The sequence below is a fragment of the Pelodiscus sinensis genome, chromosome 2, assembly GCF_052426305.1.
Source record: "Pelodiscus sinensis isolate ZL-2025 chromosome 2, ASM5242630v1, whole genome shotgun sequence".
NCBI lineage: Eukaryota > Metazoa > Chordata > Testudines > Trionychidae > Pelodiscus > Pelodiscus sinensis.
The window spans coordinates 205,947,421-205,969,936 of NC_143053.1; the positions used below are offsets into that span (position 1 = coordinate 205,947,421).

At 43.3% G+C, this 22,516-nt stretch overlaps 1 protein-coding gene and 1 long non-coding RNA gene across 5 annotated transcripts in view; one reads left to right on the plus strand and one right to left on the minus strand.

Moving 5' to 3' along the window:
- TSPAN13 (tetraspanin 13) overlaps positions 1-17,898 on the minus strand; it is a 30,022-nt gene extending 12,124 nt beyond the window's left edge. Inside the window, exon 1 of the mRNA XM_006138331.5 lies at positions 17,681-17,898. Coding sequence (XP_006138393.2) covers positions 17,681-17,743 — 63 coding nt within the window. The 5' untranslated portion in view covers positions 17,744-17,898. The remainder of the gene's footprint in view (positions 1-17,680) is intronic.
- A 150-nt stretch (positions 17,899-18,048) lies between these two features.
- LOC106733017 (uncharacterized) overlaps positions 18,049-22,516 on the plus strand; it is an 86,816-nt gene continuing 82,348 nt past the window's right edge. For 3 of the 4 annotated variants that reach the window (XR_001369265.4, XR_016348959.1, XR_003087196.3), the window contains exon 1: positions 18,049-18,180. This is a non-coding gene — a long non-coding RNA (uncharacterized LOC106733017). The remainder of the gene's footprint in view (positions 18,181-22,516) is intronic. The other variant, XR_016348960.1, reaches the window with a different exon arrangement.

Sequence of the window (22,516 nt, forward strand, 5' to 3'; positions counted from 1 at the left end):
CTTTATACCACACAGATTGACAAAGAGTTCCAAATACCTGTGAGAAATGCAAAGTATATTTAAATAACTTCACTAAATTGCTATGTGAACAGGTTGGAAAAAATATCTTACTTGCTAGAAGTGTCATTCAATCATCATAGAATCAGAGCTGCAAGAGATCTCTGGAGGTCATCAAGTTCAGCCCCCTGCCCAAGGCAGGACCAGTCCCAACTAAATCAACCCAGACAGAGCTTTGTCAAGGCGAACTTAAAAACCTCTAGGGATGGAGATTCCACCACCTCCCTAGGTAACCCATTTCAATTCTTCACCATCTTCCTAGTGAAATAGTTTTTCCTAATATCCAACCTGTTGGTGCTTGGTTTGGTAAAATGGCAGGAGTCCCAGAGGCTTAAAGGCCAAACACCCAGTGAAAATACAGAATGATGGCAAGACAACAATTTTGCTAAAGAAGGAGTGATTTATTAAACTGAACAACTTCCTAATATTTACCTAACATTTACCTAATATAATAAACAACTACCTAATATTTACCATACAACAACTTTTAAACCCTAAGTTACAGCTAAGTCAAATATATACACACACTTAAACTGTTCCTTTAACACTGACAATAGCAAGGGTAAAAGTTACCACAGAGCTATATATTTTCTAACCTGTCTCTTTTAAACAACTTAACAACAGTGAGGGTAGATTAAATACTTACAAACTCAGCAACAACAACACAAAGACACACAAGGAAACGGAGCATGCTCGAGATTCGTGCACCCCTTTTTAGATTTGTTGGGTGGGAGGTGGCCTTTGGTGATCAGTCCTAAGCCAGACTCAGATTCTGTCTTCCAATATTCGGGAGTCCCCGAGCTAAGGGCAGAGAGGTTTTTATGTTCTTGCCTATTACCATATTTGGTGTTGTTTGTGCTCTGGGAGTGGCATGAGTGTGGTCTGGGTGTGGTGTGAGGCCCATATATGGTGTTGAGTGCTGGACTCTGACAAGCTCCATTTTATTGGTAGATAAGCCTTGTTGCTATCTATGTGACGTGGTGAGGTTGCGGAGGTAGATCTCGGCTATATGCGGGAGGCCTGGCCAAGAGAACCCATACTTGACACAACCTACACCTCTCCCTCTGTAACTTGAGACCATTGCTCCTTGTTCTGCCATTCGTCACTACTGTGACTAGCCTTTCTCCATCCTCTTTGGAACCTCCCTTCAGAAAGCTGAAGGCTGCTATCAAATCCCCCCTCACTCTTCTCTTCTGCAGACAAACCCGAATCCTTCAGTCTCTCCTAATAGGTCATGTGCTCCAGCCCCCTAATCATTTTGGTCACCCTCTGCTGGACCCTCTCCAATACATCCACATCCTTTCTATAGTGGGGGCCCAGAACTGGACACAATATTCTAGATGTGGCCTCACCAGAGCCGAATAAAGGAGAATAGTCACTTCTCTGGATCTGCTGGCAATGCTCTTCTTAATGCATCCCAATATGCCATTAGCATTCTTGGCTACAAAGGCACACTGACTCATATCCAGCTTCTCATCCACTGTAATCCACAGGTCCTTTTCTGCAAAAAACTGCTACTTAGCCAATCAGTCTGGAACAATGCTTGGGATTCTTCCGTCCCAAGTGCAAGACTCTGCGCTTGTCCTTGTTGAACCTCATCAGATTTCTTTTGGCCCAATCCTCTAATCTGTCTAGGTCACTCTGGACCCTATCCCTGCCCTCCAATGTATCTACCTCTCCCCCTAGCTTAGTGTCATCTGCAAACTTGCTGAGGGTGCAATCCATCCCCTCATCCAGGTCATTAATAAAGATGTTGAACAAAACCAGTCCAAGAACAGATCCTTGGGGCACTCCACTTGAAACCGACCACTAACCTGACATATAGTCATTGATCACTACCCGTTGGGCCCGACAGTATAGCCAGCTTTCTATTCCTCTTACAGTCCATTTATCCAATCCACATTCCCTTAGCTTGCTGGCAAGAATATTGTGGGAGACCATATGAAAAGCTTTGCTAAAGTCAAGGTATATCACATCCACTGACTTCCCCATATCTGCAGAGCCAGTTACCTCATCATAAAAACTAATCAGATAGGTCAGGCACGACTTGTCCTTCGTGAATCCATGTTGACTATTCCTGATCACTTTCCCATCTTCCAAGTGCTTCAAAATGGATTCCTTGAAGATCCCCTCCATGATTTTTCCAGGGACTGAAGTAAGTCTGACTGCTCTGTAGTTCTCTGGATTGTCCTCCTTCCCTTTTTTAAAGATGGGCACTACATTTGCCTTTTTCCAATCATACGGGATCTCTCCTGATCTCCATGAGTTTACAAATATAATGGCCAAAGGCTCTGCAATGGCACTTGCCAACTCCCTCAGTAACCTCGTATGCATTAAATCTGGGCCCATGGATTTGTGTATGTTGAGCTTTTCTAAATAGTTCCTAACTTGTTCTTTCCCCACCAAGGGCTGTCCACCTCCTTCCCATACTGTGTTGCCTAATGCATTTGTCTGGGAGCTGACCTTGTCCGTGAAGGCAGAGGCAAAGAAAGCATTGAGTACTTCAAGCTTTTCCCACATCTGTCACTAGGTTACCTCCGTCATCTGTTAAGGACCACACACTCTCTCTGATCACCCTCTTATTGCTAACATGCCTGTAGAAACCCGTCTTGTTATCCTTCACATCACTTGCTAGCTGCAATTCCAACTGCGCTTTCGCCTTCCTGATAACTCCCCTGCATTCTCGAGCAATATATTTATACGCCTCCCTACGCATCTGTCCAAGTTTCCATTTCTTGTAAGCTTCCTTGTGTGTTTAAGCTCACCAAGAATGTTCCCAGTAAGCCAATCTGGTCCCCTACTATATTTGCTTTTCTTGTTGCACATCAGGATGGTTGCTTCCTGTGCCTTTAATAAGGCTTCTTTAAAATACTGCCATCTCTCCTGGACTCCTTTGCACTTCAGAAGAGCAGACTTTGACTCCCTTTAGAGAACTGATGGGCAGTATTCCCTGGGATGCTTACATGAAGTCCACGGTGTGTATTTTGCTACTCTCCTTTCTTCCTTTGGTCAGGATCCTGAAATCTACCATCTCATGATCACGGCTTCCCAGGTTGTCACCCACCTCTACTTCCCCCTCCCTGTTTGTGAGCAGCAGGTCAAGCTGCACATGACTCCTGGTTGGTTCCTTCAGCACTTGTACCAAGAAGTTATCCCCAACATTCTCCAAAAACTTCCTGGATTGTCTGTGTACTGCTGTATTGGTCTCCCAACCAATGTCAGGGTGATTAAAGTCACCCATGAGAACCAGGGCCTGCGATCTGGAAGCTTCTCTCAGTTGTCCAAAGAAAGCCTCGTCTACCTCAACCACCTGATCCAGTGGTCTATAACAGACCCCAACCACAGCATCACCCCTGTTGCTTCCACCTCTAAACTTAATCCATGGTCTTTGTTCCCTCTATATACTGTAGATCTGAGCAATCATACTGCTCTCTTATATACAATGCAACTCCTCTCCTTTTCTCCCCCGCCTGTTCTTCCTGAACAGTTTATACCCTTCCATGACAGTGCTCCAGTCATGCGAGTCATCCCACCAAGTCTCCATTGTTCCAGTCAAATCATAGTTCTTAGACTGGGACAGGGCTTTTAATTCTTCCGGTTTCCCAGGCTTCTCACATTGGTGTACAAACAACTTAGATAACCAGTTGATCGCTCTATCTTCTCCATCCGAATCAGGGGTCCTCCTTTGTTGCTTGTTTCTCCTTGTGATTTTTCCTGGTGTCTGGCTTCCTCACTTACCTCGGGGCTTTGGGGTCACCGCCCCCAACAAACCTAGTTTAAAGCCCTCCTCACTAGGATTGCAAGCCTGCCTGCGAAGATGCTCTTTTCTCTCTTGGTTAGGTGGATCCCATCTCTTCCTAACAATCCTTGTGCCCAGAACAGAGACCCACAGTCGAAGAAACCGAAGCCGTCTCTCTGACCCCACCTGCGTAACCATGCATTTACTTCCTCAATTTGACTATGCCTACCCAGACCTTTTCCTTCAACCGGAAGTATGGACAAGAACACCACTTGCACTTCAAATTCCTTGATCCTTCTTCCCAGCTCTACATAACCTGCTGTGACCTGCTCAAGGTCATTCTTGGCTGTATCGTTAGTTCCCACATAGAGAAGCAGGAAGGGGCAGTGATCCAAAGGTTTAATCACTTTTGTAAGACTCTTGGTCACATCCTGAATGTGAGCTCCTGGTAAACAGCACACTTCTTGAGATTGCAGGTCTGGATGGCAGATGGATGACTCCGACCCTCTTAGGAGGGAGTCCCCAAACACCACCACCCATCTTCTTCTTTTGGAGGTGGTGGTCATGGAACCCCCATACCTAGGACTATGCATCCCATGCCTTGCGGTAGATGGTGTTTCCTTCTGATTTCTTCCTTGAGAGGTCCCTGCCAAATCATTCTCCACTGCAGTGCCTGTGGAGAGAGCCTGATAGTGTTTACTTACCTCTACAGAGACGGGGGATACCCGAGTTGTCCGCCTTCTCTTTCTAGAGGTTACATGCTGCCAGTTCTCTTCCTTATCCTGTACTGCCCTGACTGGGTCTTCAGCCTGCTGTGCCTGCAGGATTAAACACTGCCTTTTATCGAGGAAGTCTTTATCCACTCTGATAGAAGATAGGGTCAATATTTGGACCTCAAGTCCTCTAATTTTTTCTTCCAAAATGGTGACCAGCTTGCACTTAATGCAGATGAAATCCCTTCTTTCTTCTGGGAGGAAGACAAACATGGCGCATGATGTGCAGGTAAGAACAGCAGACCTATCAACATTCATACCTGCCTTCCTTCTGAGAGATTCCTCAGTTGTCATTAAATGCCTCCTTGAAGGGCAGAAGTGTAATGAAGAGGTTTTAAAGAATGGAGAGTGTAACTCACCCCCTTCCCAGTCCCCTTCCGAACTCCCTCTCCAAACTCACTGTTAATAGACCCTTTCATTAAAGAGTGTTAATCTTAAAAATTTTCTGATTGGACATGAGGACAATACATATTTACAGGGCTCCTGTGCAGATATGCGGTTTGTTAGAATAGCGTATCAAATATTGCAGACAGCAAAACTGTCAGGAATCTTGTCCTCATTGAACATTCCTTTGGGAAAACAGTTTTACTATGAAGCAAAGACTACTCCACTAATCACAGCAAATTCAAAATGCTCTCAGGAAGTGGTTTCCTTTCTGTCAGTGGATCGTGTTCTGAAAATGCAGATTGTTGTCCAGATACTTTACTGGAAATACTGTTTTATGGTCAGGAAGGTCCAGCCCTTCCTGTTTTCACTCTAACACAAAGAGACGTGTTGGAGCCATGAAAATTTATGTAATTCATGAAAAGTTTCAGGACAGGAAGATCTCGGGTGGGATTTGAAGGAGGGAAGTAGACCACAAATAATCAGAGCCCCTAAAATTTTATATATGAGAATGAATGAAAGGAGTTTCCAAAAAAAGGGGAGGAGGATGATTTCACTTGTAAAAGACTGAAAACTGGAAGCGTTCTCAGTTTCTAAAACCTAGCTTTGCCAAAGGTAATGGACTGTTTTAAGTGTAGCTGTAAATGTTTTGCTTAGTACAACTATTTGATTTTACTAATCAGATAAACACATTTTGAGCACTACGTGTGGCATTCAATTTCCATTTAAACAAATTCACAGCAACACGCTTTCATGTTCCCTCCCTAACCCCAAATAAAACACTTCCAACTCATCCTCAGTTCCAACAGTTACACCCAGGGCCACTTAAATATTTAGGTTACCTAGAGGGATTTTCAGAAGGCCTACTGTGGAAGTTTAAAGTCACATAGGCCCCAAAATATTTTTTTAACATACATGAATACACTACATCTCCAATGGCTTGTCTACAGAGGGATATTCAGGAAAATTAATCCAAACTAAGTACAAGTATGAATTTGAAATGGATTACTTCAACTGCATTCAACTCCTATGTGAACTCCCTAATTCAGAATTAGAGTGGCCTTCATTCAGTTTAGTTCTGTCATTCTCAAACCGAGGGTTGGTATGCCAAAGTGAGTCATGACTGTTTTAATGGGATCACCAGGACTGGCTCAGACTTGCTGGGGTCCAGAACCAAAGCCAGAGCCCAAGAACTTTGACCCTGAGCAACAGGGCTCAGGTTACTGCCCTCCTGCCTAGGGCAGAAGCCCTTAGTTTGTCTTTGGTACTCCAGCCTGGGTTAGTGAGGATCAGGCTTTGGCCCCTGTCACTCGAGGTGAAAGGGCTGAAGAACACTCAGGCTTTGATCCACCTTACTTTGTCATCAGAAGGGGTTTATAGTGCAATGAACTCTGAGAACCACTGGTTAATTTAATCCACTTTCAACTGAATGACAAGAAGCCACATTAAGGGCATTTTAAAAGGAAACTAAGGGCCTTTTGGGGGTTGAGGGAGAAGAAAGATAATGTTTTTGGTATTCATTTTCATAAACATAGATAATGCAAAATTTAAAAAGATACAGATACATCTTGCCCAAGTCGCATGAGATATTCAAGTTCATGGCATCTACAAAACAATTATGCAATTTTATAATAGGTCTAAGGTGAAAGAGCAGATAATACTACACAAACATTAGGAATGCCAGCGTGTAGACAATTAACCAATAATCCTGGGTTTATCAGTTAATCTTAACTACATGTACTCACCCTTGCTGCCTCTGTATCAGAGGCAGCAAAATGGGGGGGCAGGGGAGAGAGAGACAGAGACCGGTGCCTGTGGGAAGCCAGCTTTTAAGCTGGTGCTCTGCGCATGCCACTCCCGGCCAGCTACCTCCAAGAGATAGCATGGGGGAGGCAGGTGGAATCCGCATTGCAGGGGAGCCAGCTTAAAAGCTGGCTCCCCATAAGTACTAGCTCCCATGGAGCCGCCTCCCCAGTCCCCCATACTACTGCCTCAGAGAGGGGGCAGGCGGGAGCTGTTACACACAGAGAGCCAGTTTTTAAGCCGGCTTTCTGTGCATGCAAGCTCTGCGGAGCCCCCAACCCATCTCACCCCTGCTGACTCCCACAGAAACGACAGTGCGGGGAGGGGCAGTCAGAGATGGTACACAAGGGGAAACCGCTTAAAAGCCAGCTCCCTGCAAGCACTGGCTCCCGCCTCCCTTCCTCTCCCACCCATTCGTATTTATAAATCGAAGCCAAATTTCTTTAAAATCATAATTTAAAATAATCTATAAGAGATCTGCCAATTATTACACTAATACTGTTTATACACCAAGGATAAAAAGATGGCTGCATTAAACTCAATGGAAGTTTTGCCACAGACTTGAGTGGAGACAAGATTTCATACAAGATACGCTACTTCCCTGGTACATTCAGCTGGTAAAGCTCAAGCTATACATCAAATAATGAGAGAAGCAAGTGTAATTTAACGTACTCAATTTTTCAACATATTAGACCAGGAGGGATCATTTACCACACAGCATTTCTGGTTGGGTGCTAAGTGGAAGACAGTTCTCCTTAATTAGAAACAAGGAAGGTGCAATAAAAAAAAAAATCAATCTTCTACTCAAATTCTTGGTGTGTCTGAAGAAAGCAACAACAATTCCTTAGGAAAGTCTCTTAGGGATGACTGCTTGTTCAATAAAAACTTCACTGAAACTCAGAACAGAAACATTTATCAGATGACACTTTCAGTCACTAACAATCTGGGCTGGACTTATACCAGCAAGCTGTAAATTAAGAAAGGAGCTTGAATCTTTCTAACAAGCTAGTTATTCTGGAATGAAGGCTTTGTGTTTTGAGATTTGTTGTTATTGTTGGGGGAGGGGGGTGTCTCCTGGAGTGAAGAACAAGAGAAGAAAAGATAGTTTGGAATATGTATATGGAGTCTTATTTTAAAAAAAAAAAATAGATGTTTTGTCACATCAGTAGGAAATCCAAAATGCTTTTTTTAATAGTACATGTATTATTCATATTTGAAAGTAACTAGCTGTTAAAGAACATCTTACTTTTAACTCTTAGAAATGTCTTCAGTGATTCTTTATGAAAGATTAAACCCATGTCTGTACTCTGGAGACTGTAGTGATACAACCCACAGTATATATACAGCCTACAGAAGGAAGGTGTTTTTTTTTTTAATTGCTATAGGAACACTGTCTCCCTGAGCAACAGTAGCTAGAATGACTGAAGCATTCTTCTTTCTATACCAGGCAGTGGTGCCCACAGCTGTATGCATGTTACTTTTGGTGCATACCAATGCCAGGGGTGTCAATTGCCAGGGCAGAGGGAGAGAGAATGTGAGGGGCAGTTTGCTCCTGGCCCCATATTTGAGAACCCTTCCCACCAAGGATAGTGGCATTGTGACCTGGCACATGGAGTCACAGCACCACTCAGTTTGTCTCAGAAGCCCCTTGACACAGCTAGCCAGACCAAACTTGAATGGCACTGTGATCGTGCATAAGGGTCACAACGCCAATAAGTGAAATGTGACAATAAGTGAAATCATGACACTTCAAGTGAGAGTGGTTCACTCATACTCCAGGTGTAACATTTTTGGGGGTTATCCATAACAGGCTTGGCATTGCTGTTGCATTCACAGGCATGAATTTTTCAAATAGAAAAGATGCACACAAGGCAAGGCATTTCAGTCTTACAAACTTGTAATTCTTCCAAGAGATTTTTTTGTTTTGTTCACTGTAGTACTGCAAACAAACATACTTTAATTGCTCACACTTTGGTACAAAATGGTAATCCTAATGATAATTTCATTGCTCAACAGAAGACAGCTATTCATTAGAAAAATTAGTAAGAGCCAAACACACCCCTTCAAGTCTATTCTGCATGTAAAACTGAGTATCCATTTTTCAAGGGCCTTCAGCTAAGTAATTCTATAGTTCTACCCTCTGGAACAGTTAGCAAGAAAGTGATTCAGCTGCAGCATATTTGCTCACATTGAATATGTTACCTAGAGAGGCAGCTAACACTTTAGTAATAATCAGAAGTATACAATTCTGATTTTCCAATCCAAAAATTGAAATAAAAAAGCAATAGCAAATACACTTTTTGTTCAAAACCAAGTAGTGGCAAGTTCTCTCGCACATACTTTTTAATATTGTTTATAAATCAACATTTCCTTTCTGATTTTAAAATGCAAAGATCAACTTTGCTAGAGGAAAAATATACTTCCACAATTTCAAGCAGCTAGAAGTTACAGTGAGATATATTCCACATTCAAATTAGGGCTATAAACTGTCCTTTAAAATGTTAATCGATTCAACACTATTCTTAACTAGTGCTGATGTGTGCCATGGGCAGGGTCCTGCTGCAGCCAGGCTACTGGTTAATCAGTTACTAGTAAGCATCATCCTTGCCAGGTGATGCTTAAAGAGGTAACCAGTTACACCTTTACATCTGTAATCCAAGTAACATACACACATGGCAAAATAGAACATTTTACCTGTATATTACCTGTTGGGGCCCAATGTTGCAGATTCATGATTTTACTTAAGAGTTTCAAGATATTTAGCATTTTCTTAAGAGTCCATGCTCTTAAAGAGATCAGAATATGTAAGAATATCTGACAAAAATAAAAACCCCAAAGATTTATGCTCTTACAGCCAAAAAACAAAAGCCACACACCTCTGCAAACCTGAATCATTAACAAGGTGAATACAAATCAATTAAAAATAAATAAATTTGCTTTTTTGAATTGGAAGTTGATAAAAAAATTGATAAAACAAATCTCATTTAAAAACAATAATTACAATTCAATCTCACCACAAACATTCTATACATGCACTTAGTCTCATAAAAAAGAATTAATGGCTCTTGTATGTTCAGTCTAACTACCAGTCTTGCTTTTTGAAAATTTTGGGCTTTCAATTTCTGTTTTTCATCAGAGTAAATAACTAGGGATGTAAGCAACTAGTCGAGTGACTACTCGCTGCCTCTCCCCTTCCTCATTGCTGCCTTTGTATCGACCCCTTGTCGACTAATCAAGTAGTCAATGGAAATTCCATTGACTACTCAATTAGCTAATTAACAATTACTTAATATCCCTAAAAAGTAACATGTGCAAGACAGACAGACAGTATAGGATTGTTTTTGTTCTGTGTTTACGTGGTGATGGACCTGGGCCAAACACAGCAGAGAAGTTAATTAAGACATTGTCTTAAGACAGAGCCAACACATAGAAAAAGATAGAGACAGCACAGAAAGGAACAGTGAAGTGGACTAGAAAGAAAAAGGGAAGACATTATCTAGCATGTATACAGCTTCCTATAATCCCTTCCCCCTGCCACACACACTTTTTGCTACAGAAAACTGTCTTGGCTACCAAGCAAGGGATGTAAGCAACTAGTCGACGATCCGATAAGCAAAAGCTTATTGGACAATCAAGTAGCAACTCAACTAGTGGCTTCCCCTGCCCCACTTTCTCCCACCCTGCTTGCTGCCTCTTAAAAGCCGGTTCCCCCAACACCATCTTGGAGGGGCAGGGAAGGCAGAGGCATAGCGGGGAAACAGCAAGAGCAGGGACTAGGCGTGTCCTGCTTGTGCCGGTTCCCACTGCGGTGCTTCAGCCTTTGAAATGTAGCAAGAGCCCCATTGCTGAAGTGCTGCAGTGGGAACACGGGGCAAGTGGGAACTGCTTCAGTCCCAGCTCACCCCATGCTCCCTGTGGGGGGAGAAGACCAGGAGCTGGTGCTGGGGGGAGCTGGCTTAAAAGCTGGTTCCCCCCAGCACTGTCTCTGGGGTGGCGCCTGTCCCTCTGCCCCCTCCATCAGAGGCAGTGCAGGAGGGAGGAGGTAGGGAAGGGGAATAGGGGAGGCTACTGTGAAGCAGCCCGTCATGGGGTTCTAGCAGCCCAACAGCCTCTGTTCACGGCAGCCAGCCTTGTCCACCTCAGACAGAGGCTGCTCCAGCACCAGCCCATTTGCAGCAGCCAGGGATGCCCACAGCAAAAAGAAGCTGCAGGACTCAGCATGAGCCGGTACCTAGCAGTCCCAGGTCGCGCTGGTACCAGATGCTGCACCTCTGCATTTTAAATGTAGTAAGAGCCCAGCAGCTATTATTACATTTAAAATGCAGAGCTGCAGCATGGGTGGTTCCTGGACCCAGCCCAAGCCGGTACTGTTCAGTCTTGCCTTGAGCCAGCTCCTGGAGCTACCCCTGCTGCGGTTCTGCAGAGCAGTCCTATTGACTAATCATATACTCGATACAAATTGTATTGACTATACAATCAGCTAGGTAACCACAATTTAACATCCTTATTCTGAGCGTAAGACACCCTATCATGGAAATATGTTGAAGAAATGTATTCCCTTGGTAAGAAAAAAAAAAAATGTGTCAAGTATAAGCAGCACAAGATGATGATGCAGGGCCTAATTGCAAGAATGAAACCTGTAAGAGAGCTAATTGTAGAAGTCTTAAGGACAGCGTACATTTAGAGTTCTGAGATCTTATCTGTAGAGTTAATAAAAAATTATTTTTTTTTAAAAAAGGTTAGAGACAGTCATCAGCCAGGAACTCTGGAGACAACTGTTGTTGTAAACGTAAAACATATATTTTATTAAACCTTGAATGTTACATATAAGTGCTACTGTGTCTGATTTAGTTCTTACCATTTCTAATATAGTACTGCTGCATCTGCAGATTGATGCAGATGAGTATTATATACTATTTCCTAAATGAATAAAATTAAGTTACCTAAAAAATTACACAAAGTTTACCCTCTTAAATTTTGTAAAATGTTGTACTGAGTTGTAAATTAACATGTTTTAGTGATCAGATCTGAACCATCATTTAAGATATATGTGAAGTACTACCAGCAGGAACTTGATTTAAATCAATGATTTTTTCTTGGTGATTTCAATCAATCCTCCCTGATCATAAACTAAACAAAAATCAGAAAGCAAGGTTTGGATTCTCTTAATTGGTCTCAAAGAACAGATACAATACTCAATATTTAAACATATTTGGTGGCAGTACTGGAAGGACATCTCCTTCCTTAACACAAAGTTTTATTTTTACAGTCCTTTTTGTCAGCCATCCCAGAAAGCATAGATCAACAAGCAGATTAAATGACAATGTCACAATAAAGCATTTTAGATTACTTTGCCATCCCACCCAGATACTTACTAATTATGGTGAACTGCTTTGTTTAAGTCCAAACATGGTTAGTTCCCCCTTCTCCCTAATGGAAAGTCCAGTATTTTTATAGCTAGAAATTCACATCACCCAGCAGCAAGTTTAAAAAGCTCAAATCAACGTTATATGAATTACCTGAATATCCCACCACCTTCTTAACTTAACTAGGCCTGACCTGTAATATAACACTGTGAATAATTCTGCACCTATAACACATCACTTATGCAAGATACTATCAGCTGTTGAGTCGCCTCATTTTCTGTCGATTTCAATTCAATGCATGCAGCACAATTAGTCCATAAATCACTTATTTATGGGCAACTTCATTTCAGTTTCACATATTGCACAGGACAAAATTTAATTAAATAGTCTATTCAAGGAATCAAGTAGGCATTCAGCTGTATTATTTACTGACAAGTTCTAGATCAGAGAAGAGCACTGACAGGCATAAGTGGTTGAAGAGGTTTGAATTTCACCTCCTGTCAAAACCCAAAGTACTAATCAGAAAGTGACAAATAATGGACCTAGAGCAAAATTATCAAAAGGCTATGTCTATGTTAGGGACTACTGTGCAGCTGCTCTACACCAGCAGGAAAGTGTTCTCTTTCACCACCCCAATGGGCAGTGGTAGCAGTGTGTCACCAAACAAACCAATTTACACACTCTGGATAGTGTTTTTTCACCCATTCAGAGATGAAGCATGTATCTTAGGTTCGTGGGGTCACAGGCAATTGCCATACTTGCAAGCCCTACACCTGTAACTCTGCTAAACCTATGCTGCAACTGCCTATGTTAGAAACACTGATGTAAAGGAGTTCGGTACCCCCTGGAAAACCACTGTGTACTCCCAAGGGTATGCTTACCACCGCTGAGAACCACTGCTAGATACATCAGTGGTTCTCAAAGTGTGATCCGTGGCTGCCTTACAGGAGGTCCATAGCTCGAGCTCAATTCCCCACCCCCAACCTCCATATAGTGGGGAGCCCACATCGCTCCAGCCTTGCGGCTGCCAGGCAACCATGAGGCTGGAGCACAATCTCTGGCTCCCTGCTCAAAGGGCATGGGGAGAGGGAGAGAAGAAAACCCCAACCTTCCCTGCCAGACTGGTTCCCTCCAGCACTGTCTCTGCTGTGCAGGCGAGAGGGGAGAGAAGGGGGAGAGGGGAGAGGAAGAGACACAGCAGTCCTGGACCCCGCACAAGGTGGGACTACTAAGTCCCGGCTCACATCAGCTCTGGGAACCATCCATGCTGCAGCTCTGCATTTTAAACGTAGTAAGAGCCCTGCAGCACTTATTACATTTAAAAGGCAGAGCCACAGCAGTCATCGAGCTGACATGAGCTGGGACTCAGTCCCAGTTCACACTGGCTCCAAGAGCTACCTTTGCTGCAGCTCTGCAGAGCACTTCCCCTCATCTACTAATTGTGTAGTCCAGCATTTCCCAAAGTGTGGTCCCTAGGGGGAAAAAAATACCGGTCCTCAGAAACATTTTCACGCATGATTCTTGGGAGAGAGTCTGGTGCTGCGGAGTCTCTGCCGGGCATGGTCCCGGATGGCAGGGCTAGATCCGGCCAGGGAGAACGCCAACACAGAACGCCGGACGCAGCCAGCACCAGCCAATAAAGTGGCCAACATTGGGGCCAGGAGGGCGAGGGGCGGAACAACCCGCCGGACAGGTAGGGCCAGTGACACGCCCCGGGGCAGGGTGAGACCTGCGGTTTCACCCACCAGCACAGGCACGACTGGGGAAGAGGACACAGGGCTACTCACCGACCTCCAGGGCCCATACGAGCCGAGTCACCTGGCAGGCCTGAGAGGGACCTTCTAACCATACCGGTCCCAAACAGGGGTGAAGTAGATACCTCGGGGTTGGGGTCAGGAAACCGCCCAGGGCAGTCGACTGGGCCCACACCTGTTGGCACTGAGGGCTTTGGGAGGACCAGAAACAATTTATTTGCATATTCATCATTTGCTTAATGACTATGCAGATAAGTGTTACTGGTCCTCCAAAAGCTTGTGAATGGGTTTACTGGTCCCCAGTATAAAAAAAAAAGATTGGGAAGCACTGGTTTAGTCAATACAAATGGTATTAACTACACGATTAGCCCAATATCTGCTTCTAAACATCCTTAATCCAGAGCCAATTTTATTTTCAAGTTATATAGAGGAAGATGAGGAAAGGGAACATTGTTGAAAAACAGAGAAAGGAGGCATTATTAATCCAATAATTTCATCATCTATAATTACCATAATGCTGCCTGTTATACTGATGGATTACAGAAATACGGTGTTGAAATTGTCATGATTTGCATACAAAGTAGTACTGAAGTTTGACAGTTTTACATACACTCTGCAGACAAACGTGAACTCAATTACTAGCAAACCCCTATATGAATGGCACATTTTTCTAATTAGATATTTAGTATTTTCCATTAATTATAGAAACGAGGTGATGTTATATAACAAACATTGTATGAGCTAAAAATCTCACACTTTTAATTAGAAAAATGATGCCACAACATCTACAGTAAGTATCTGTAATTTAAGCACAACACTTATTCAATAAATTAAAAAAAATCCAAGTTTCAATACTGCAAGTTTTTAAAAATTAAAAATTTCAAAATGATCAGATGATACAAGATCAATGATTTTTGGTGAGATGGTTGTCAGATGGTCTTTAGTTAAATTAATCCTTACAGAGCAGCTACCTTTTCAGTTTTTGATTGTAAACTGAGAGGTCAACATTCCCCTTCTGAGAAACTCACTGAAGAAACTATTAATTGCCAGCATCTTTAGTCAACCATACTCATTAAAGAGATACAGCCTACTTAGAGAAAAGCCTACTAATATTAGTGCAATTACCAACTCAAAGATTATATATAAAAAGTATGCTGCTAATGTTGTACATAAATACATACTTTTACTTCAGAGTACTTTGTGGACAGTCATTTTACTCTTTGGAATAGCAATAGGAGGAAAATACGTTTTCAAAGACACAACTGTAATAACTGCCAATATTGACACAGATCTGAAATTAAAATAGCGTCTTAATTGATTTGTATTTTAAGGAACATCAATTTGAAATCTAAACAATTTTCGCAGTATGTCTTCAATCAAGAAAAAGCACTTAAGCAAGTGCATAACTTTAAGTATGTAACTAATCCCACAGACTCCAGTGCAACTACAGTACTGTACTCAAATTCAATTGACTATATGTGGACAGATTGGATTCTCTAGTCCTGCACTGAATCCCTGTACTGTATACTCAGTGAGGCTCTACATAGGTCCCAAAATCTTCCACATAAAACAAATTGCAAATTGCAGTAATTATCCCATGTATGGCAGAAACATTTTAGGCTTTTTGCAAACCGAAAAAGAAAAAAAAAAAAAAAAAAACACTTTTCATTTATGGATTGGTTCAATTTACAGCAATTGAGTTGTCACAGTCAAAGCTACTGTTCATGACAGGAGCAGAAACTTAGTGCCAAAAGTGATTTGTAATAGCCTGATTTTTTGTTTTAAAAATTAGGATAAAAAAACAGAGTATTAATTATCTTCTAGAGGCTACAGTCAGAACCTGCAATTTCCAGGATAAATTCACTATAACTATGCAATATCAACAGGCACCTCACACATCATAGCAGCATCCCATTTCTAGCCACAGAAATTGTTCAAGAGATAACATCAACTCACTCATATATTGGAAAGATTTTTTAAGTTGCGTTATTCACACATTCGATTATTTGAAATGGATACATTTTTGAAAAATCCAGTTTGTTTTTATTCATGCTTTGGTTGCTTTATACATTTCTTCCTACTTAGAAATTCAAATCAGTTTAAGGCAGCAGCACTGCCATGATTTGATCACTTTGGTTTTTAATATTGTTGGGTCAGCTCTCAAAGAACGGAATAGACTCAGCATCTTGCAGGATCAGGCCCTGTAAGGCCAACTGAGAAAAACACCATTACCAATACTTGTGTGACTCAAGATCTACAGACACAAATCTTAAGGCTTGCAATAGGCAACAGGTTTTGCTCTATACATATTGATAAGTCCCATTTGTTTTTCCTAACCACAACATTTCCAACAATGGTCAGATGGAATGTGGAGAGGAAAGGCACCAATGCTCTTCTTCCAACCACAAACAAAATAAAATTGTTTGTTTTATTTAAAGTTGTCAAAATGCCACCTCACATTAAATTGTGCAGAAGTTTAAAACATGATACTGTAACTGAATTCAAGTCATCCCCCCCCCTCCCCCATGGTGGCACTGAGCTGCCCATAGGCTCTGCTGGGTTCCTTGGGTATGGCTACTACTTGACTATGTGATGGAGGAAAAAAAAGAGAGAAATTACTTTAGAGTGTTATCTTTCAAAAAGCACCCCAGGCAGGACACCAACTGAGACATCATTCAGTACATTGTGCAGAAGACCTGAGATTCTGTTTTCTCCCTCACGTACCCCTGCCACCAACTGTGTGTGTACAAGTCTCTATATTGAATGAACTTGCTCATAGGTGCAACCTAGATTTTTCAGTGCCTAAATGACACACAAATACAAGTTTCACATGTAACCATGCTGAAGGGACCTATACAAGCACCTATATGACCTGTATTAAGCACTATGGCCAAAAAAAAATTGAATAAAGTAGCCTTCCTTATTCCTTGACTGGTTAAGGAGATCTTCTCAAGTGAAAAAGATGCAAGCAGATTTATTTTCAACTTTAACCAAATGAAATTCAGGCTTTACAACGTGTTTCCTCACTTCCTTGGTTTGTCTTCTTTTATAAAACAACAAGAAACTAAACGTAGGGTGACAAGAAGATGATTTAACCAGGTGGAAATCAAGGGAAAGAAAAAAACCCAACCCTCAACCTTCCAGAGCCTAAGGTGCACTACTCAGCAGTTACTGACTAAATACCGATAAGAACCAGTCTCAAGGAGACTAAAGTGGATTTTGATCTGAAACGAGACACGTTGCTCCAATTTACAAGACACCAGGGCAAGAGGATGGTTTTAAAAAAAAAACACCCAGTAGTTCGCTAGCATTAGCAACCAGACTGATTCTTCGTGATCAATAAAATCAGCAGTAGAAAGGCTCACATGGCAATCCCAGCGGCTCCCCTCCCCCACAGGGGGGAACCGAGAGATTTCTGCACCATCCGTATACAATTCTAGCAGACGCCCCCTTAGAAGAGGCTGTCAGGGGAGCCGGACTCCGAGCCCCAGCAGCTGATGCTCTTTGAGCTCCCTGCAGGTGCTGCACAGCCAGGAGCAGCTGCTGATCCCTGGAAGGAGGAGTGAGTCGGTTCGGGTTGGACATCCCGTAGTTTTCCGCGGCTGCGGAGCCAAGCTGGCTCTGGGGGCCCTTGGCTAGCGGGGGGGCAGAACCGGCGCAACGCCCCAGCCTCTCCAGCCACAGACGGCGAGCCAGGAGGGGAGCTGCTCGCCCTCTTCCTGCGAGCGGGAGGGCGGGGAAGGGGCGCACGGAGCCCCGGGAGCACGGGCTGGAGCCGCGCCGGGAGAGGCGGCCGCCACTCACCGTGTAGAGCAGGTTGAGGGCGCACAGGCAGTTCTTGGAGCAGGTGAAGCCACCGCAAACCATCGCGCCAGCGCCCTTGGCGGCGGGGGCTGCTGCAGGCGGGAGTGGCGCGGCTCCTCGGGCTGGCGCCTGCTGTCCGAGCGCTCGGCTCTCCTTGGCAGGGGCAGCTGGAGCCCGCAGTGCGCTGGCAACTCGCGCGCCCGCCCGGACTCGCTCGCGCCGGCCCGGACGCTGGCACCTCGTGCGGAGGGAGGGGGGCCGCGCTCGTCGCCGCGCGCGCTGATTGGCTGCACTTCGACCACAAAGGTAAAAATATGCAAATGAGTGGAGCGCTGAGGGGGGAAGGGAGTGACGGCGGATAGGATCCGGGAGGGGGGAGGGGGGAATGGAATGGGCCTGGCTGCCACCCGGGAGCCCAGGTGAGGGCAGTGGGTGCCCGAGCCGCAGGTGCAGCCAAGGGAGCAAAAGGCCGCCGGCCGCTCGCAGCCATTGTGACACTGGTAGGTCCCCGCTGTCTCGGGGCGCCGGGGGGGGGGGGGGGGGGGTATTCGCGCGCTCCTGCTTTAGTAGCAGGGTGCATCTGTCCGAATCTCATCCGCTGTGCTCAGGTCTGAAAGCACCGGGGCCAGGGGATTGCAGGTCTGATTCAGCCCTTGGGGGTTTAGGGCAGCAGGCTGCCTGCAGACCTTAATTGTCAATCCACCGATCAGGGCGCTAGATCAATAGTCAAGCAGATACAGTGGGAAATAACGAGGGGGCAAGTCGTCCCCAAGCGGTGCAGGTTAATACATGTAAACGGGGAGGTACCTGGGGAAACCTGGTCTGGGTTTGACTGAAAGGGATCACTAAAGAATTGTAATTGTTTCTTATAAACTTGTTTTCTGTGTGGAATCTGGTTTTGTAATTTCCAAGTTAGAGTGCTGCCTGTTGTAATCTGCTCAGCTCCATTGTACTTGCCCCGTTAAAAAAAAAAAAGATGAATCCTAATTATTTAGAACTTTAGAACTTCAAATGTAGGACCCGGTCATTTTAAGGTCCCTGATTGTGCCCTCTGGCGTGTTGTGCAGTGGAATCGCTTTACTGCAGAGAACTCAAACTCACAGTCCCACAGGCCATTGGCAACCCAAGAAGTTCCACATGGCAGCAGCAACTGTTGGGCCTTCCATGCTCACCATGGCGGCTGGGCCACCAAGAAGTGGAGTGACAGAGCAGCTTGCTCCATCCGCCTCCATCGCCCAGGCCAACCCAGTTGCTCACATGGATGTTCCCAGAGCACAACAACACAGAGCTACAGAACTAGCAGCCAGAACCTGCTCTATGTCTACTGCATTGCCACTGGTAGCAGCCAGACCCTTTCGGAGTGTTTTTAAATTACCAGGTGGCAGCAGGCGGGCCTGGGCTGTGTGGGGAAGTGAGAGCACAGGTGGGCAGGTCGGGTCAGGAGATGTGGGGGGAAAAGCAGGAGATGCGCAGAGATCCCTACCTCCTCAAGAGCCACAGTCAGAGAGAGTTCCCGCTGATCCTCTAGGAGGGTTCGAGGAGTAGGACTGGCCCTAAGATAAATTGAGTTTGAGATCCATGCTTTATTCTCTGAGTCCAGTTGACTTTAATAAAGGACTGTAATACATTGCATTATAGGATACGGACTTACTCTCAAACATCTTATAAAGTAAGCTGTAACTTAAGCTTTTCCAGTGTAAGTGGCATGGTTTTGTTATTTCTGCATTTTTATACATAAGTACACCTATATATCTCATGATAGCTTTAAGCTTGGCAACAAAAAACATGTTTTGTGAATGATGGGAAACAATTGTCTATTGTTATCTTTTTTGCTTATTCCTAAATTAAAAAGTAGACCTCTGTAGCATTTCAGGATCCCTGAGTAAATGAAGTCTTCCCAAGCATTTTGTCATTCAGGATAATAATGAGAGAAAGAGAGAGACCATGCCATAACTGATTATACAATCCCATGTGTGTACCGGAAACAATTTGATTTAAAATTTTGTAGCAATATTTACTATGCAGTGTTCCTGTGGCTATTGAGAACGCTAAAGTGTGCAAAATGCATTTCAGTAGATGAAGAGCAAAATGAATTTTCTAGAGATGTTTAGGTGATTTAAAAAAAAACTCATCCAGGTCTAGGTTGAACTTTTGTTTTTTATTTGATGCAATAGAATGCTTCTACAGAAGGCAATTTTGTTAATACTTTTTAAGGCCTCAATCCTACAAAATATTTCATACATATACTTAATACATTTGAAATCGGGGTAAACTTCCAACAGCAGTAAAGTTAAACATTTGTATAAATGTTTCAGGGTTGGGACTTTCCAGTGTTCTTTCTGGACCTAACAAAGAGATAAGAATACAGTCACACATTCCTTAGTTGTGATCACATACATAATGACAAGTGTATAGCGCTATAACTTGACTCTGTCATCTCTGTATGCTGGAGAAAAACTTGTGAGGGCCAGGGCCAGGTAAACATAGAAAATTGCATTTTCCTTCCAATGGATTTTGCACAGCTCTTAAGGCATTTTAAGAAGGCACTCTAAATACATATTTTATGTAATTTGGCTGGGTTCTGTGTGTTTGAGGAAAGCTACTGCAGGCTAATAATCCCAGCCAGCAGTGAAACAAAAAGGCTGAACAGCAGCAGGTTTTTTTCTTTTCTGGTCTGTCTCTTTCCTCTGCATTTTTTTCCATGCTCTTTGATATTTTGCCAGGCTTCTACAATTAAATACAACACACGTTTGCCCCGACAATCATAATGATTCCACATTTTCCTACCGATGGATATTTACCTTTCGGTTGCCAACAAGGCATCAAGTTAAAATCTAGCAATTGTTATGGTCTCAAATTAATGGCCATTGAATGTTTAGGTTTAAAGCTTTTTGGTGGCTTGTTTTTAAATTTGACAGGAGAACATAAGAACGGCCGTACTGGGTCAGACCAAAGGTCCTTTTTGCCCAGTATCCTGTCTACCGACAGTGGCCAGCACCAGGTGCCCCAGAGAGGGTGGACCGAAGACAATGATCAAGCGATTTGTCTCCTGCCATCTCTCTCCAGACTCTAAAAAACAGAGGCCAAGAACACCATTTTATCACCTGGCTAATAGCCTTTTATGGACCTAACCTCCATGAAATTATCTAGCTTCTCTTTAAACTCTATTATAGTCCTAGCCTTCACAGCCTCCTCTGGCAAGGAGTTCCACAGGTTGACTACACGCTGTGTGAAGAAGAACTTTCTTTTATTAGTTTTAAATCTGCTCCCCATTAATTTCATTTGGTGTCCTCTAGTTCTTCTATTTAGGGAACTAATAAATAACTTTTCTTTATCAGCCCTCTCCACACCACTCATGATTTTATAGACCTCTATCATATCCCCCCTCAGTCTCCTTCTTTCTAAACTGAAATGTCCCAGTCGCTTTAACCACTCCTCATATGGGACCTGTGCCAAACCCCTAATCATTTTAGTTGCCCTTTTCTGAACCCTTTCCAAGGCCAAAATATCTTTTTTGAGGTGAGGAGACCTCAAATACTGTACACAGTATTCACGATGTGGGAGTACCATAGTTTTATACAGGGGCAGTAAGATATTCTGTGTCTTATTTTCTATACCTTTCCTAATAATTCCTAGCATCCTATTTGCCTTTTTGACCGCCGCTGCACACTATGTGGAAGTTTTCAGAGAACTGTCCATGATAACTCCAAGATCCCTTTCCTGATTTGTCGTAGCCAAATTAGCCCCCATCATACTGTACGTATAGTTGGGGTTATTTTTCCCGATATGCATTGCTTTACACTTATCCACATTAAATTTCATTTGCCATTTTGCTTCCCAATCACTGAGTTTGGTGAGATCATCTTGGAGTCCCTCACAGTCTGCTTCTGTCTTGACTATCCCAAACAGTTTGGTATCATCTGTAAACTTTACTACCTCACTGCTTACCCCTTTCTCCAGATCATTTATAAATAAGTTGAACAGGATTGGTCCCAGGACTGACCCTTGGGGGACACCACTAGTTACCCCTCTCCAATCTGAAAATTTACTATTTATTCCTATCCTTTGTTTCCTGTCTTTTAACCAGTTCTCAATCCAAGAAATGACCTTTCCTCTTATCCCATGGCCATGTAATTTACACAAGAGCCTTTGGTGAGGGACCTTGTCAAAGGCTCTCTGAAAATCTAAGTATACTATATCTACTGGATCCCCCTAGTCCGCATGTTTATTAACCACTTCAAAGAACTCTAATAGATTAGTAAGACAGGATTTCCCTTTACAGAAACTATGCTGACTTTTGTCCAACAAATTATGTTCTTCTACATGCTTCACAATTTTATTCTTTACTATTGTTTCGACTAATTTGCCCGGTACTGAAGTTAGACTTACCGGTCTGTAATTGCCAGGATCGCCTCTACAGCCCTTTTTAAATATTGGTGTCACGTTGGCTACCTTCCAGTCATTAGGTACGGAAGCCGATTTAAAGGATAGGTTACAAACTACAGATAATAGCTCAGCAATTTCCCATTTGAGTTCTTTTAGAACCCTTGGATGAATGCCATCCGGTCACGGAGATTTGTTAACATTAAGTTTTTCTATTTGTTCCAAAACCTCCTCTAATGACACTTCAATCCGGGACAGTTCCTCAGATTCACCACCCACAAAGAACGGTGCAGATTCGGGAATCTCCCCAACGTCCTCAGCCGTGAAGACTGAAGCAAAGAAATCATTTAGTTTCTCTGCAATGGCTTTATCGTCCTTGATTGCTCCTTTTATAGTTTGATCATCTGGGGACCCACAGGTTTTTTAGCAGGCTTCCTGCTTCTAATGTACTTA